Source organism: Nilaparvata lugens, chromosome X (assembly GCF_014356525.2).
Source record: "Nilaparvata lugens isolate BPH chromosome X, ASM1435652v1, whole genome shotgun sequence".
Lineage (NCBI taxonomy): Eukaryota > Metazoa > Arthropoda > Insecta > Hemiptera > Delphacidae > Nilaparvata > Nilaparvata lugens.
This window is the reverse complement of record NC_052518.1, coordinates 5,879,655-5,898,790: the sequence shown is the minus strand read 5'-3', so window position 1 is coordinate 5,898,790 and position 19,136 is coordinate 5,879,655. Positions and strand designations below refer to the sequence as shown.

The 19,136-nt window shown below is 37.1% G+C and overlaps 1 protein-coding gene across 1 annotated transcript in view; it reads left to right on the top strand.

Annotated features, from left to right (window-relative positions):
• The window catches only part of LOC120354370 (E3 ubiquitin-protein ligase HUWE1-like), a 62,059-nt gene that overhangs the window by 26,834 nt on the left and 16,089 nt on the right, over positions 1-19,136 (top strand). The window contains exons 18-30 of the mRNA XM_039441423.1: positions 480-1,017; positions 1,487-1,706; positions 4,104-4,179; positions 4,954-5,111; positions 6,157-6,190; positions 8,417-8,555; positions 9,058-9,210; positions 10,426-10,771; positions 14,010-14,192; positions 14,980-15,146; positions 15,881-16,083; positions 16,915-17,168; positions 17,890-18,160. Coding sequence (XP_039297357.1) covers positions 480-1,017; positions 1,487-1,706; positions 4,104-4,179; positions 4,954-5,111; positions 6,157-6,190; positions 8,417-8,555; positions 9,058-9,210; positions 10,426-10,771; positions 14,010-14,192; positions 14,980-15,146; positions 15,881-16,083; positions 16,915-17,168; positions 17,890-18,160 — 2,742 coding nt within the window. The remainder of the gene's footprint in view (positions 1-479; positions 1,018-1,486; positions 1,707-4,103; positions 4,180-4,953; positions 5,112-6,156; positions 6,191-8,416; positions 8,556-9,057; positions 9,211-10,425; positions 10,772-14,009; positions 14,193-14,979; positions 15,147-15,880; positions 16,084-16,914; positions 17,169-17,889; positions 18,161-19,136) is intronic.

The window sequence follows — 19,136 nt, the reverse complement described above, 5'->3', positions numbered from 1 at the left end:
AACCTCTCGCTAGATAAGCGGAGCCTCAGGGTTCCATATTTGGGCCTACATTGTTTAATATATTCATTCCTACATTCAGGACCAAAGTGTTTAATTGTATTCCACAGGATATCAGGTTGTATAGCAGCTATAAATTATTTTGATCAAAGATAACTAGGACACTTGTATAGGCTTGTCCTTCGATTGATTGAGTCATATGTAGCGTTTTTAAGGCGTTTCTGCACTGGCGGCGGACGAGTCGACAGGGCAGGAAGCTCAACGATTTCAGCTGATTCAACACAATCAGCTGATAATCAGGCAATCGGAGAGATTTCTGCTCTGTCTACTCATCCGCTGATAGTGTAAAAACACCTGAAAAACGCTTCATATGGTTTTGTTCTTATAGATTATATTTATTTTATTAATATGTAATCAGTTTTATGGAAAATGAATGAATTTGAATGGCAAAGTGTGACATATTTTTCAATGATTGTTGACAGATAACGACCATTCCAGAGTCACTTCCATGGATATTTTCGAACCGTCATCGGCCGGCCCTGTGGCTGAGACAAGATGGCCTAGCGCAAGTGCGAGCGCAAGCTCTGGATCTGCAGGTCCAAGCAGAGTAATCGATCATGCTCAGCTAGCCAGAAACAGAGATGCTATCCATTGCTTGGCAGCCGCAGCCCCGTTTGTCAGCGAAAGGAGTGCGGACAACATTGTGCACTCGGCCATCCGCACCTGGCCCAGGCCCAACGACCAGCCCCTGCCTCAGCCCCCAAGCTCGGCCGAACAGCCCTACGGATCATACGAGGCTCTGGTCACTTTCGCTCCCAGTTTCGACCAAGACTTACCTTCTGTGGAGATCAGAACCGACGGAGCAAGAGTTGACGATGAGTACTCGATGCCGATCGTTCACAGCTATCAGCCGTCGCCCATCGACTCTTCGGACCCGCCTGATGATCCTCCCTCCCAACCATCAAGCCAAGCTTATAATGATCCTCCCTCCCAACCATCAAGCCAAGGTACCTGTCACAGGTAAATAGAACATCAATAAAAAAGTGTAACATATGCTACTGAAAACATAACAAGTCTTATAATAATATCTCATTATCATTATTCTATTAAATCTATACATTCTTGCGCATTATCACTAGCTGCACAGGGATACCTTGTACACTCCACAAGTCTTATAATAATATCTCATTATCATTATTCTATTAAATCTATACATTCTTGCGCATTATCACTAGCTGCACAGGGATACCTTGTACACTCCACCCTTTATCAGGGAATTTCTGACTCTAACTGTAAAAATGCAACCGCATCTAGGTTTAATCACATCTAAAGCTGTGTACAGATTGAAATTTTGAAAAAGCTTTCTTCAAAAAGTGGTTGTTTCGACAAAGTTGAAGCCACAAACTGAACTCATAAACACTCTTCTACTCTTTTTCTATCTAGAATTGAATGGTTTTGCAAAATATATAACAATTGAATGATGTTGCAGATTGCAACGAATGAGCGCACGCAGTAGCAATGGCGCGGGAGAAGCGGCCACCAGCGGTGCGGCAAGTTTGGCCACTCTGGAAGTGAACGCCGACTTCCCCAACGCTCTGCCTCCAAACATCCAAGCCGAAGTGCCCGCTCAACAGAGTTTGGAGCAGCAACGCCAAGCGGCCGCTGCAGCCAATCCCAACGAACCTATGTATCCAGCTGCATTATTCGAGGTAGTAACTCGTATTATTTTATTTTATTTAATAATCATTGCAATACAACAATGTTTTGGGAATAATCCCATTTGATAGGTAATTTGTCAGTACTAATTCTATACAATCAAAAAATAAAAAGATAGTGTAATCATTGTAGCCTGCTCTGTCACTGAGTGATTGTAATCTTTAACTCTGTGATTGTGTATATGGTTTTCTCTATTAACATTTTTTTGACTGCCTGTTTGAATGGAATTGTTGATTCAATATTTCGAATGGCGGTTGGCAGCCTATTATATAGTCTCATTCCAGAATAAAACGGAGCTTTTTCAAATGCTACATATCTATGAATTGGAAATGCATTGATGTTTCTATTTCGAGTATTATATTGATGAATGTCTGTACAAATAGGAATTTATTGATTTTTACTTTAACAAAAACTACCAGCTGTTGAATGTAAATGGAAGGAAGTGTAAGTATGTTAAGGTCCTTGAAAAATGCTTTACATGAGTCCCTTGATCTCAATCTACAAATGACTCTCAACATCTTTTTTCTGCATGATAGAATCTTCGAAATTGTTTTTAATTAAGATAGGTTGTACAATGATGCTTTACCATATGCTGACATTTTCATTTGAAAGTGAATGATTGATTTTTGAACATGATTGAGGGCCGATGAATAAATTGAAGAGAGGGCTAGAGGCAAGTTGAGGCCTATTAAATCACTATTAATACACATGATGTTCTTTAAAAGTAACAGGCTCTGAATTATGCTATAGAAGCCATACCCCGAGATGGCATTTAAGGCTAGCCGTATGTTAAGATGCGACGTGACGTAACACTAGTCTGCTAGACGATTTAATATCATATGATCATATTATAATGTTTACATCTCAATGTGGACATTCTAATATGATCATATGATATTAACTAGTCTAGTAGGCTCGCTCCACGTCTCAATATGAGACAAGCCCATTCAGTAGTGGATTCAAAGGGCCTCATTTTCCCTTTCAGTTTATTTACACAAGTGGAGGCTACATCCTTACATGAATAATAGGGAGGCTAGGGTAAAACTGGATGTGAGGTTTGACAACACGCAATTGCAGCATAGTTTCTTTCCTAAGTACCTTGGTGTGACGCTTCACCACACTCTGTTCTACAAAAATCACTTTCATAATGTTGCTGAGAAACTGAAAGCTAGGAATAATATTCTGCAAAAACTCTGTGGAACAACGTGGAGAACATCAGCAACAACTTTGCGCTGTACTGCCCTGGGACTAGTACACCCCACAGCTGAATACTGTGCAGTATTGTGTGAATGAATGAATAATGCCCATGTGAACAGCTGAATAATTCCATGTGACTTATTTCTGGGACCATTAGAACCACCCCCACATATTGGTTGCTAGTTCTCAGCAACATTACCCCACCAGGGATGCGAAGATCTTTTGCTTAGAGGTTCGCAATAATTATGTTCGCAAGATGATCGCGCGCTTGTCTTATTGTTGACTTCAATACGCTACAACAATAAACTGTGAAACGTTCAATCCAGATGATCGGGTGACAAAACTAAATAAAATATTCTGACCAGGATTGCTGGGTAGCCTAATAAAACATTATGTTTATATATTAAATAATATTTTTACAGGTTTCTACACTAATAAAACACTTTGGGCGATCTATACTGATTAGATTTATTACTTACAACACTATAACACACGGAGGTGAACTAGAAACAACTATAAACTGATAACTAGCTAATAAATTACTCAGAATTATCACATGCTTACGTTAACTAATATAAATAACTGTCACCTATAAGCTAGTACAAAAGTCTGTTATCACTTTATCACGATAAGAGAAGAAACGAGCAATACCACTGTAGTCGCCGACTGCAACACGCGCCATTTATATAGGCAACAGAACTTTCGAGAAGGATCTGGAGGTGTCGAACACGCCCGACCAATCACAGTGTTTCGAAGGTTCTGGAACGCGCTTGTCATTGGTCGACGTCTCCCTGCACCAAGATGAACTCACGGGAATGATCCAGAAGCCCCCCTTGCCTCCTCTGTGTTGTTTACTACAAACCCCTCGCCTCCTGCCATCCTTCTACAGGCCTCATCCATAACAATATTATGTTTATTGCATTTATGTTGATGTTTTATTACAAAAGGTTTTGTCTGTCAATGTTTTGAAATGTGTAAAGGATTGGTTGGGAGTTCGGCTTTTTTTTACATGCTAATATGTTGGTACCTATCATTAAATAATTTGTTTTAAAATGTTTCTTGTGTTTATATGTTTTATTATGTTTGAATAATTTGTTTTAATATGTTTCTTGTGTTTATATGTTTTATTATGTTTGAATAATTTGTTTTGATATGTTTCTTGTGTTTATATGTTTTATTATGTTAATCGACAGATGCATGATCGCTTTGTCAGACATGTAACTGGAACCAAGGACCTGTCTTCTCTTCTGAGAGCTGCGGGACTAAGAGGTGGGTTTTATCATTCAACATTTTCATTACCAACACATTTTCCTATAAATATATATGAGCATAGAGAAAAGATAGTGTAAGAAGATAATCCCATGGTATTGGTCGTTTCTGTTCCAAATTGCAAGCCAATTTTTGTTATCTCGAGCCAATTACTGTCGATTATAACTGTTTTGTTGGGGTGAGAGTGTACGAACATCTCAGTATTAGAGACTACCAGCGTCACATAGCTTCACGAAAAATAACTACTAGGACTATCGGCTTGAGTTAACAGTGAAATTTGGAACAAACTCTTTGATTAGGTCAGGTTTGGTTAACTTCCATTCCAATATAACCCCCAAGAACGCTACTATCTCTTCTTGGCCCAATTCATTATCCTCTACAAACACGTTTATTGTTGAATGTTTCATTAGGCTTTGTTTGATTAAATTAGTTTAGGTTTATTTCCTGTCCAATACAACCCCCAAAACGCTACTATTTCTTCTTGGTCCAATTCATTATGCTCTACAAACACCTTTATTCAATTCAATTCAATTTATTTATTCACATACAAGTTTAACACAAATTAATAAAAAAGAATACATGCAAACAACAATCACAATATTGTTGAATGTTTAAGTAAGCTCTGTTTAATCAGGTTAGGTTTATTTCTGTTCAATACAACCCCCAAGAACGCTACTATCTCTTCTTGGTCCAATTCATTATCCTCTACAAACACGTTTATAGTTGAATGTTTAATTAGGCTCTGTTTGATAATGTTTTATCGTTTGTGTGTAGGTCCTCGAGGGGGCGGCAGACCAATCCTCGACTACGAGAGCATCTGCTGTCTGCTCATCCTGCTATTCATCGACGATACCCCTCTCAACACTATCAGTCTGAATCGCGTCTTCAGAAATCTCTGCTATCACGCACCTACGCGAGACTGGATCATAATGGTACGTCATACTTTCCTTCCAAAATTCAGAGATCAGTTGGAGAGAGAGTCAAGTCCTACACATACACACAATCACTGGGCCAATACACTGCGTTTACATTGGTCAAGTTTCCTTGACATTTCTTTTAACGTTTGAGTTGAATGGGCGATTTTGAAAACTTTCAAGTTTTTGAAGAAAATTTTGAAAAAAGTCAAGTTTACTTGAATTCAAATATATTCATGACCTCAAAAGTCATTTGATAAGGAAATCAAATTAATGTCAAAGTTTTCTTCTTCTTATCATACTTTCTTCTACATCAAATTAAATTTCTCATGTAGTTGTTTTATACATTCTACATTGACTGACGTGCACTTGCACTTGTCCGCATTTAATACGATCACACACTTGAGCCAGTTAAAAACACATCGATTTTTGTTCGTACGATATTTTGCCGTCCTAATGAATTCTATCAGATTAAACTGAACTTGACAAACATCAGCTGTTTGACATCATCTGTTTAATCTAATAGAATTTATAAGGACGACAAAATATTGTACAAACAAAAATCTATGTGTGTGTAGCTAGCCTTACTGAAGATATGTGTGCATGTATACGGCTGAGGAGTTTAGAACTTATTATGGGCAATGGGATCAGAAGTTGGCTGGAAAATCAACTTATGCGATCTGTAAGTGGGTAAGGCTAACCACACATGTCTACTCACATGTCATCATACATTGTTGTGTCATCACAGCGAAAGGCTTCAAACAAAACATTTTTTGAGGCTAGGTTTTTGTATCTTCGATTTTCTGTAAGTTGCCAGAGTCCATAAAAATGCTTCCAATTGCTCGGTACAAAAAGTTTCTTTTTCAAGTTCTGTGTGCCAACCCGTTGTACTCGTTGGAGTTGTTTTTTTAATAAAAAATATTAACCAAATTTAGTTGCACTTTTTTCATATTTCTTGATATTGTTGATGACCGTAGGTCGGATGGCAAAAAACTATTATAGAAATTACTAGAGCCCTCTCCAAGCTTTTTCAACTCATCATGGTCTTGTAACGTTGTTGCAGTCGTTGCTTTCGATAATGGAGAAGAGCAATGAGGGTGCTGACACAGTTTAACACAAATTAATAAAAAAGAATACATGCAAACAACAATCACAATATTGTTGAATGTTTAAGTAAGCTCTGTTTAATCAGGTTAGGTTTATTTCTGTTCAATACAACCCCCAAGAACGCTACTATCTCTTCTTGGTCCAATTCATTATGCTCTACAAACACCTTTATTCAATTCAATTTATTTATTCACATACAAGTTTAACACAAATTAATAAAAAAGAATACATGCAAACAACAATCACAATATTGTTGAATGTTTAAGTAAGCTCTGTTTAATCAGGTTAGGTTTATTTCTGTTCAATACAACCCCCAAGAACGCTACTATCTCTTCTTGGTCCAATTCATTATGCTCTACAAACACCTTTATTCAATTCAATTTATTTATTCACATACAAGTTTAACACAAATTAATAAAAAAGAATACATGCAAACAACAATCACAATATTGTTGAATGTTTAAGTAAGCTCTGTTTAATCAGGTTAGGTTTATTTCTGTTCAATACAACCCCCAAGAACGCTACTATCTCTTCTTGGTCCAATTCATTATGCTCTACAAACACCTTTATTCAATTCAATTTATTTATTCACATACAAGTTTAACACAAATTAATAAAAAAGAATACATGCAAACAACAATCACAATATTGTTGAATGTTTAAGTAAGCTCTGTTTAATCAGGTTAGGTTTATTTCTGTTCAATACAACCCCCAAGAACGCTACTATCTCTTCTTGGTCCAATTCATTATGCTCTACAAACACCTTTATTCAATTCAATTTATTTATTCACATACAAGTTTAACACAAATTAATAAAAAAGAATACATGCAAACAACAATCACAATATTGTTGAATGTTTAAGTAAGCTCTGTTTAATCAGGTTAGGTTTATTTCTGTTCAATACAACCCCCAAGAACGCTACTATCTCTTCTTGGTCCAATTCATTATGCTCTACAAACACCTTTATTCAATTCAATTTATTTATTCACATACAAGTTTAACACAAATTAATAAAAAAGAATACATGCAAACAACAATCACAATATTGTTGAATGTTTAAGTAAGCTCTGTTTAATCAGGTTAGGTTTATTTCTGTTCAATACAACCCCCAAGAACGCTACTATCTCTTCTTGGTCCAATTCATTATGCTCTACAAACACCTTTATTCAATTCAATTTATTTATTCACATACAAGTTTAACACAAATTAATAAAAAAGAATACATGCAAACAACAATCACAATATTGTTGAATGTTTAAGTAAGCTCTGTTTAATCAGGTTAGGTTTATTTCTGTTCAATACAACCCCCAAGAACGCTACTATCTCTTCTTGGTCCAATTCATTATGCTCTACAAACACCTTTATTCAATTCAATTTATTTATTCACATACAAGTTTAACACAAATTAATAAAAAAGAATACATGCAAACAACAATCACAATATTGTTGAATGTTTAAGTAAGCTCTGTTTAATCAGGTTAGGTTTATTTCTGTTCAATACAACCCCCAAGAACGCTACTATCTCTTCTTGGTCCAATTCATTATGCTCTACAAACACCTTTATTCAATTCAATTTATTTATTCACATACAAGTTTAACACAAATTAATAAAAAAGAATACATGCAAACAACAATCACAATATTGTTGAATGTTTAAGTAAGCTCTGTTTAATCAGGTTAGGTTTATTTCTGTTCAATACAACCCCCAAGAACGCTACTATCTCTTCTTGGTCCAATTCATTATGCTCTACAAACACCTTTATTCAATTCAATTTATTTATTCACATACAAGTTTAACACAAATTAATAAAAAAGAATACATGCAAACAACAATCACAATATTGTTGAATGTTTAAGTAAGCTCTGTTTAATCAGGTTAGGTTTATTTCTGTTCAATACAACCCCCAAGAACGCTACTATCTCTTCTTGGTCCAATTCATTATCCTCTACAAACACGTTTATTCAATTCAATTTATTTATCCACATACAAGTTTAACACAAATTAATAAAAAAGAATACATGCAAACAACAATCACAATATTGTTGAATGTTTAAGTAAGCTCTGTTTAATCAGGTTAGGTTTATTTCCTGTTCAATACAACCCCCAAGAACGCTACTATCTCTTCTTGGTCCTATTAATTATCCTCTACAAACACGTTTATAGTTGAATGTTTAATTAGGCTCTGTTTGATAATGTTTTATCGTTTGTGTGTAGGTCCTCGAGGGGGCGGCAGACCAATCCTCGACTACGAGAGCATCTGCTGTCTGCTCATCCTGCTATTCATCGAGGATACCACTCTCAACACTGTCAGACTGCATCGCGTCTTCAGAAATCTCTGCTATCACGCACCTACGCGAGACTGGATCATAATGGTACGTCATACTTTCCTTCCAAAATTCAGAGATCAGTTGGAGAGAGAGTCAAGTCCTACACATACACACAATCACTGGGCCAATACACTGCGTTTACATTAGTCAGGTTTCCTTGAGGGTCGCCGTCAACCTGTCTCTCCGACAACTAATTATTTGTGTGCTTACTGTACAGCTTTCTGTGAGTCTTTCCCCATTGTATGCCGGAAAAATAACAATGTCATAGAACATTAGTTGATCATTCTTCAAGTGGCACCCGGATTTGTCGCGGTCAAAATAGAAGCAATGATAGAAACATTTCAAGTCATTGTTTTTTTTCTATCTTTGTATGAAAAGAATAAATAGATAAATGTGATGATACTCTTAGGAAGAGAGGTTTTGGGCTAACGCCTGTTTTTCTTTCCAATACTGTAATGTGTTTGATCGTATAAATTGATGTTATTATAAATAATAAAACATATTTAATGAACGTGTTTTGTTGGACAGTTGGACACGAATGGAATCAGCCAGTACATGGTTGAATATCAGCATGGACGCTGCCCTCGGATGTCGGGCCACAGTGTTCCATGTCAACAAGATCCCTGGCAGAAGGACTGGCACCATTACCATAAATCAGCAGGCTGCTCCATTTGTGTACAGGTCTGTATAATTCAAATCAAATTACTAATATAGATTATTGTTGGATTATAGATAGTTGGTCGGTATCACAACATTGTACTTCCTCCTGTTTTTTTTCTCTACAAATACAGATAAAATATGCTCAACCATCAGCTGATAAATAGCGAAGTGTGCGTGTTCGTGACACACAAGTATGTACGCTCCTTAAGGAGTAAGATTTCTTGGATGTAATTTTGAATACAGATATGTTGTTCAACTACATGTGTATGATATTTTAGTTAGTGTAGGTCTCACCTTGAATAATATTAAACGAAAATCCACATTACCCCTGCTAACTGATAACCCTGTTGGCAATATTTGCGGTAGCAGAAGTCTTCAGGGTGATTTGCAGCATTTAATTGGGATTTTCGTTTAATAATAATTAATTGATTAGTATTTGAATGAATGCGATTTCTCATTAATTTCCATGTGTGGTCTCACATTGCTTGAATATATCATCTGGACTTTAAGGCTCAACTCACACTTACGCGACTCAAGTCGACTAGAGACTGCGACTCTAGTCTCTTCTCGACGCAGCATGTGTTTTCAAATGGTGACACTCAGACCAGTCGATTCTAGTCTCCGCGACGTCACCATTTGAAAACACATGCTACATGGAGAAGAGACTAGAGTCGCAGTCTCTTCTCGACTTGGTCGCGTAAGTGTGAGTTGAGCCTACCTCGACTCAAATCGTACGACTCCAGTCGAGGATACTCTAGTCTCTCGACCTTACGACTTTTTTGCTCATTGTCACTACTTCAGTTCCATGCTACTCCATTTTCTAACCTTACTTGATAAAAATATAATATCTAATTCGTCACTACTTAGCATGTAACAAATTTTATAATAATTATTATGAATATATTGTCTTATCTATTTCTTATTATTGTCTTATCTGAAATGATAAAACATCACTTTCATCAAACATAACCTCACTTTCATAAAAAAATGCTTGGTACTACGCAAGTCAAGTCGAGGCTCGACCAACATGTCGAGTCGACGCTCGACTTAGTCTCAGAGTCACGAGGTCGCGGGGACTAGAATCGACTGGCCTGTGTGTACCATTTGAAAACACATGCTGCGTCGAGAAGAGACTAGTGTCGCAGTCCCTTCTCGACTTGAGTAGCGTAAGTGTGAGCTGAGCCTTATACAATGTTGTAATACAATTATAGATGAATATAATAATTGTTGTTGCAGACACTGTCTGGAGCTGTTGATCTCGCTGGCCAAGACCTTCCCGGTCTCGTTTGTGCCGAAAGTGCAGGCTACCACGACTAACAGCAGTAGCAGCGACGCAAATAAGAAGAAGGACGGCACCACCTTCTGGGAAATTCTAGTCAGACTGGACGCGTCTTTCAACTCGAAGAAAGGCAAGAGCACACCAAAGAACATGCAGATCAAGCAGCAAATCGAGCACACCAGCCTGGACACTGCGCCGTTCGGCCAACTGTTAAGGATGCTTGCCTCGCCCGTAGTCAACAAGAGCTCGCATCTCCTCAACAAACTGCTTCGACTCTTGGCAGTTGTCTCGTCTGCCTTGCAGGTCAGTTTAAATTCTGATTACAGTAGCTTTGCCACCGTCACTTTGAAACGGCATATAGGCAAGGTATGGTTCGCGCGCTAATATTCACGGCTTTACTAAAACATCATGCTTCAGAGACCCTATAGTGAGGTCCACGTTATAATGGCAGTGTTGAATTAGCAACTCCACTGCCATTATAACGTGGACCTCACTATAGATCCTCATACTCTGTACAAAATTACTTCTTACTTGGGATGTACATGAGCAGCATAGAAGGCATACAGCGGCAGGGTTACAACGGCGGCTATGTTACCGTTGTGTACCGGCCAGCGTTCTCTAATTCCCAGTGAGTATTCAAGCGCTCATGTTAAACTTGGAAAGTTTCCTCTCTGCAATGACAGACTCGACTGACTCTAATCGACAAATTGGCAACTGCGCTTCCACCTATGACTATTAATCACTGTAATTGGCTGATCTCCCTCCATTTCTCTGCGCCGCAAATTCCTCCAAGTCTGAAGTAATTTTGTACAAAGTACAGATGGATGAAGCTCCCTACAGAACTTTCTTGGAGGAAGCGCCCTACACAATCAGGCTTCTGAGAACCTAGATCCCTGGATGGAGGAAGCGCCCTATACATTGAATGAGAGTGTTGCAACTTATCACCAACAATGGAAAGAACATTGAGAACGAATGTCAGCTGATAGGCTGTGTTGTGCTAAAAGCACGTAACTCCAAAAGCTCCTTGTGTATCTTTTCGGATGCAACACGTTGCTTTTAAGAAGATACAAAAGAGCATCTGTTGCTTATGGGAAGATACATTTTCAAAAATGTTTGGTGTTTTTGGATGAGTAGTATTGTAGTCTAGTCCATAATATTGCAATATTATGTATTATGTGATTCATGCTACACAGCTGTTAGAAGGAAGAATGGAAGGGACACGTGGGAGAGCAAGACCAAGAAGGTTAAGGAGGTTGAGGAGGACATAATGCGTGGATTGATTGATTGATTGAGTACTTTATTTATGTAGATTACAATATATACTGGCTTATACACTTATATACAATAGCTTACAATACAGCAAAATTATAGATGAATTTACATAATATAGATCAAGAAAATAATTATTGAACTGTATATGATATGAAAAAACAATTTGTAATATAATAACTATAGATAATAATTATATTGTTATGCATCTACATAAATTGGCGGAGCTTTGGACATATCAATGTCCATTGTGGATGGAGACGTTTAATTAATCAGAGAACAGATTGGGGGCGTATCATACAGCAAGCCAAGGCCAACCCAGGGCTGTAGAGCGTCCAAACAAGAAGAAGAAGAACATTCATTTTACAAATATTCCATATTACAATGTCCAGTACAGTATCATTAGTCCAGTACAAATCCAATCCAGTCCTGGACACTGCGCCGTTCGGCCAACTGTTAAGGATGCTTGCCTCGCCCGTAGTCAACAAGAGCTCGCATCTCCTCAACAAACTGCTTCGACTCTTGGCAGTTGTCTCGTCTGCCTTGCAGGTCAGTTTAAATTCTGATTACAGTAGCTTTGCCACCGTCACTTTGAAACGGCATATAGGCAAGGTATGGTTCGCGCGCTAATATTCACGGCTTTACTAAAACATCATGCTTCAGAGACCCTATAGTGAGGTCCACGTTATAATGGCAGTGTTGAATTAGCAACTCCACTGCCATTATAACGTGGACCTCACTATAGATCCTCATACTCTGTACAAAATTACTTCTTACTTGGGATGTACATGAGCAGCATAGAAGGCATACAGCGGCAGGGTTACAACGGCGGCTATGTTACCGTTGTGTACCGGCCAGCGTTCTCTAATTCCCAGTGAGTATTCAAGCGCTCATGTTAAACTTGGAAAGTTTCCTCTCTGCAATGACAGACTCGACTGACTCTAATCGACAAATTGGCAACTGCGCTTCCACCTATGACTATTAATCACTGTAATTGGCTGATCTCTCTCCATTTCTCTGCGCCGCAAATTCCTCCAAGTCTGAAGTAATTTTGTACAAAGTACAGATGGATGAAGCTCCCTACAGAACTTTCTTGGAGGAAGCGCCCTACACAATCAGGCTTCTGAGAACCTAGATCCCTGGATGGAGGAAGCGCCCTACACAATCAGGCTTCTGAGAACCTAGATCCCTGGATGGAGGAAGCGCCCTACACAATCAGGCTTCTGAGAACCTAGATCCCTGGATGGAGGAAGCGCCCTATACATTGAATGAGAGTGTTGCAACTTATCACCAACAATGGAAAGAACATTGAGAACGAATGTCAGCTGATAGGCTGTGTTGTGCTAAAAGCACGTAACTCCAAAAGCTCCTTGTGTATCTTTTCGGATGCAACACGTTGCTTTTAAGAAGATACAAAAGAGCATCTGTTGCTTATGGGAAGATACATTTTCAAAAATGTTTGGTGTTTTTGGATGAGTAGTATTGTAGTCTAGTCCATAATATTGCAATATTATGTATTATGTGATTCATGCTACACAGCTGTTAGAAGGAAGAATGGAAGGGACACGTGGGAGAGCAAGACCAAGAAGGTTAAGGAGGTTGAGGAGGACATAATGCGTGGATTGATTGATTGATTGATTGATTACTTTATTTATGTAGATTACAATATATACTGGCTTATACACTTATATACAATAGCTTACAATACAGCAAAATTATAGATGAATTTACATAATATAGATCAAGAAAATAATTATTGAACTGTATATGATATGAAAAAACAATTTGTAATATAATAACTATAGATAATAATTATATTGTTATGCATCTACATAAATTGGCGGAGCTTTGGACATATCAATGTCCATTGTGGATGGAGACGTTTAATTAATCAGAGAACAGATTGGGGGCGTATCATACAGCAAGCCAAGGCCAACCCAGGGCTGTAGAGCGTCCAAACAAGAAGAAGAAGAACATTCATTTTACAAATATTCCATATTACAATGTCCAGTACAGTATCATTAGTCCAGTACAAATCCAATCCAGTCCAGTACAATTCCATACTAATTCATGGCTTTGAAAATTTCAAATGTCATTACAATTTCAGCTTCTCTTCTTCTCTGCAATATATATTCCTACCATTTTCAGAAAGCACTGAAATATTGTTTGATTGAAGTGTGGTCAAGGGCCAGACCACATTGCTGTAATTAGAGGTGATATTAGTAATTACTTTGATGGCAAGTGAATGCTGCTAATGTTGTACCGTTTGCAGGTGTACAAAGAACCGGAGCAGATTGCTGGCGATGGCTTTGGAATCCTGAGCAATGACACTTTGCGTCATGTGTCGGTTGTGGCCGATGTGCTCACATCGACTTGCTGCACCGAGGAGGGCATTCAGGATGCCACCGCACTTCTGCTCCACATGTCCGTTCGACTCGAGCCAATCAGAGAGCCGGTAATAACAAGTTTTCATATCGCTTTCTACTTTCAGACAATAGTTAACGACTGAAAATGTTGTCAAGTGAACAACTACAAGACTTGACTTATTTCGAGAGGAATAGCACAAAAGGTTACCTTCATTTTTCTCTCCCTATCATGTACTTGAAGAATGAATGAATAAAAATAAAAGTTTTCCAAACTGCCATATCGGTCAAGAATTATCACATTAAAATTATGTACAGTAGTGAATCATTGTAAATATGTAAATAAATTTGTAGCAAAATTGTTGAAGTTTTCCAATATTTTCAAGTGTTTATTCGTTGTTATATGGCTTTTTTATTGAAATGTGATGCACTTTGAATGAATAACACCATTTTGGACTGATCAATAAACACAATTCTGGAAGAGAATTTTTGGGCTTACTCCTGTTTTTTCATCCCAATAATGAGATGTTCAACCAGATGAATGAATAAAACTCATCGTCCGGAAGATATACATAGTTCAAATTAAATAATAATTATAAAAATCCCCTCAGTTTATTTCAACACTACAAAGTTATTTAATTTTAACAATTGTAATAATTAAACAATGTTATTTATTTTATTTACACTTGAAAATGGCTCTCGAAGAGTTGAAACTAGTTGTGTTCTAGAGGTTCCACTCTACCATATATCTTCCATGTTGTTCTTCCTCTAAAATAACTACTGTATTCATTTACGAATGTGTATGCTCTCATACCAGAGGATCAGATATATTTACCGCTAAGTAAATAATAAATTTGGGTTATTGAATTGTGTTGGCAGATTCAAAACATGTTGCTTAACAGTTGCAATAGTTTGGCACAGAAACTCAACGAAGAAATAAAGACGTTGATGAAAGAAGTGATCGCCTACCGGAAAGCCAGCAAGGCGGAGAACGAAGAAAAGAATGATGAAACCAAGACCGTCGGAAAAGGATTCTTGAGGAGTCGGTAATATTTATAAGTTCAATCACAATAATTTTTTTCTTGTAAAAATTAAAATTTCACAGATGGAAATTACTGAGATATTGCATTTATTCAAATGCTAATGAATAAGGAGATCAGCTTGAATATATAATAATATGAATCCAGGATTCATTCCAACATCCGAAACACTTTGAATCCTTAAATGAGGATTTTCTTTCAATTTCTCAGTTTTGCTATTTTCAATTTTGATTTCTGTAGCCTTTTTCGTTCCTTTGGAACGGAGAGTTTTATTTTATATTCAGGTTCGTAGGGGCCTTTTAAGGTGGGATATTACAACTTTTTAGAAATGCAATTAAAGTCTTATTCTATTATCACAAATAAGATGAAACATTTCATGAAAGATTAAACTTGCTTAGGATACTGAATAATTTCATATTACTGCTTATCTGATACTAAGTTTCATTATAGTTTATTCTTTCTGTAAAACATTATATATACTGTGTTCTTTTTGTATTATTTAGTACAATTAACTTCAACTCCAATTATTTATCGCTATGAATTAGATTTAATTAAGTGGTTGATATCAATGAAGACTGTTTTGGGCTTTGCCTGTAGTCTTCGTAAACTTGTAAAATAAATAAATTATATGATGAACTCTTTGGACTAGAAAACGTAGGATCGGTTACTAAAGAAAAAACGTGTGTATGTGTGTTTTTCTATGTATTTATTATTAAATTGTATTGTTTTGTTTGATTCAGGTTTACGAATGATACAGTAGTGGTGTCCGCTCCAAAGAGGGTGAAGACCGGTCTCGATCTTCAACTGTCTGCAATGGGACCTTTGATCTCAAAAACATCCAGCCAAGCCTCCATGTTGCGTCTTTTGAAAGTCATTGTCCAAATCAGAAGTTCAACTCGCGCTTTTGAAACAAGAAATGCAAAAAAAGACGACGAAGAAAATGGTAAGATACAGCTGCAATTCGGGAGAAGAATATTGAAGCGTTCACCTGGTTCCTCTTTCCAATATTGAAAGTACCTCTTGGAACTTTATGGATAAATAAATAAATAAATACATCTCTGAATAGAATATTCAATGCAGATGAATGTAATGTGTTGTGTATGAATTTTGAGTGAATAAATAAATCATTTTTGGTTGTTGTAAATTGTAAATTGAAGTGTGGAATTGGATGACGTGCAAGTGACACACATAACCAACCTATAGTGAGATCCACGTTATAATATTGGTGTGTTGCTATTCTTGTCTATTATTCGACAAAACCGATAGCACTATCCTTTTCTAGCTCCGCAACGTTGCCAAATCCGTTTTCAACAATGTAGAAATATAATTAATGAAGGCAGCGCTGTCTTCATCCACTGTCATTATAAGGTGGACCTCACCTCACTATACATACATTCGGACTGTTGGACTATAAATTAGAATTGGAACCGTTTTGGGCCTACAAGCCTGTGATACCATAGAGCAAAGATAACATAAAAAGATATCCCATGATATAGGTAGTTAATGTTGCAAATTTCACTGTTAAGCCAAGCCGATTACTGTCGAGAAATGTCTATTACAACTATTTTGGCCGATTGAGAGAACTGTAAGAACGGCACAGTATAAGAGACTACCAGCGTCACAAAATAACTACTTGAATTACCAGCTTGAGTTAACTGTGAAATTTGGAATATAAACGCCGCCCTATATCTTCACATGCTATATGGTGGTACTGTTCTGAAAGTTGTGTGTAACTCTGAATCATTGAATAAATAAATCTGATTTGTTGTTGTAGATGATGATGAGGAAGAGGAAGAAGAGGAGGATGAGGAAGAAGAGGAGGATGAGGAGTTATTCCTGCAGGAAGAGGCGAGAAGCAATGACAGGCAAGCTGATGAAGATGGCCAAGGAGCTGGCAGAGAGAGAAGGAGGAATACTCCTACACCTCTCAGCCAAATGCTAAAGCTGGATGATCTGTGGACTTCGCTCAGTGACTGTTTGTGTCAACTTGACAAGACTCAAGACACTCACGCCTGTCTCGTTTTGCAGGTCTGTATTTCAAATTCATTTATTTCCTCTTAAATGATGATACAAACATGTTTGAATAATAATAATAATGAAAATACAGATAAATAATATTCTTTACATGGGCTATGGTGCCTATGTGCGAAGAAGAGTCTGAATCGATTTATCTTATTTGTGTAGATAAAGTATTTATCTAACAATAAAATACAATAGAGCACCGATTGTCCAGACTAATTGATGCATGCCGGTATCCGAATAATGGTTTAAACTATATGTTAACCTAGCTCTTGAGTGTAGGCATAATTAAAATATTGCATTTTGGCCTACAGTACTTGAGGCCTAGATTAGATACTGTTTTTGGTGAGATGTAGTGATATTCATATATGATGAAACACTAGAATATTGTTTAAAAATATCACAAATTTATTAAAAAACTCAAAATTTTAGGTTAAGACACCTGGTTGTATTTTAAATCTCTATAAATACTATTCTTCAATTTTAAAGATTTGAATTTTGACACTTGATACGGCACCATAGGTGTTGAAACGTATTCAATTTTTTAATAAATTCTTGACATTTTTAGACAGTATTCTAGTGTTTGATTGGATTGTGTTGTTTGGTTTACAGCTGGCTGTTGAAGCTTCAATATTATTAACTATTTATTTTGTAAATTTATGAATGGTGTTTAATTGTATTGTCATTTTGATTGTGTTGTGACTAATTAATTTTGTTGTTTGGTTTACAGCCGGCCGTCGAGGCGTTCTTTATAGTGCACGCCAGCAGCGCAGAGGCTGCAGTACCCAGCAAAGGAAGCGAGCAAGGCAGTTGTAGTCAGGGCAGTAGCCAGGCCACAAGCAACCAGGGCAGTAGCCAGGCCACAAGCAGCCAGGGAGGTGCTGGCCCCTCGAGTGAGTTGGCCGCTCCGCCCCCTCTCTCGCCTCTGCCTACTGATGGCTTGGAGAGTGAACCATCATCACAACACGAAACTACCCAATCCAAGTTCCTCAAATTTGCCGGTAACTAAATTTATAAATCAGTCTACATTAATAGAACACTAGAATATTGTCTGAAAAGATCACCAATTTATTAAAAAGTTGCCAACATGCTATACATAAATGAATTACTTTGTAATAATGATTTCAAACATCCAATGAAAGCTATATAAATAGAAGTAAGGACTTGTGTTAATGCAAATATAGGCCGAATATAATACATCACTGTATATCTGAAGTCAGTATAGAGTTTTCCTTGCTTGAAATTCATTAGTGAATTTACTTCATAATTTTTTTTACTTTCCTTGCCCTATTACCATAGGTAAGGAAAGTATTGCTTTCCAAAAAAATTTAAGGTACCCCAATTTCATGTTTTCTATACGTTTCAAGGTCCCTTGAGTCCAAAAACATGATTTTTGGGTGTTGGTCTGTGTGTGTGTGTGTGTGTGTGTATGTGTGTATGTCTGTGAACACGATAACTCCATTCCTAATTAACCGATTGACTTGAAATTTTAAACTTAAGGTCCTTATACCATGAGGATCCGACAATAAGAAATTCAATAAAATTCAATTCAAGATGGCGGAGAAAATGGCGGATAATTACTAAAAAAACATGTTTTTCACGTTTTTCTCGAAAACGGCACTAACGATTTTTTTCAAATTTATACCATGGATAGCTATTTATAAGCCCTATCAACTGGCATGGGTCTCATTTCTGGGAAAATTTCAGGAGCTCCGTAATATTCTTGAGAAAAATGGCGGATAATGACTAAAAAGCCATGTTTTTCACGGTTTTCTCGAAAACGGCTCCAACGATTTTCTTCAAATTCATACCATAGATAGATATTCATAAGCACTATCAACTGGCATGAGTCTCATTTCTGAGAAAATTCCATGAGCTCCGTAATATTCTTGAGAAAAATGGCGGATAATGACTAAAAAACCATGTTTTTCACGGTTTTCTCGAAAACGGCTCTAACGATTTTCTTCAAATTTATAC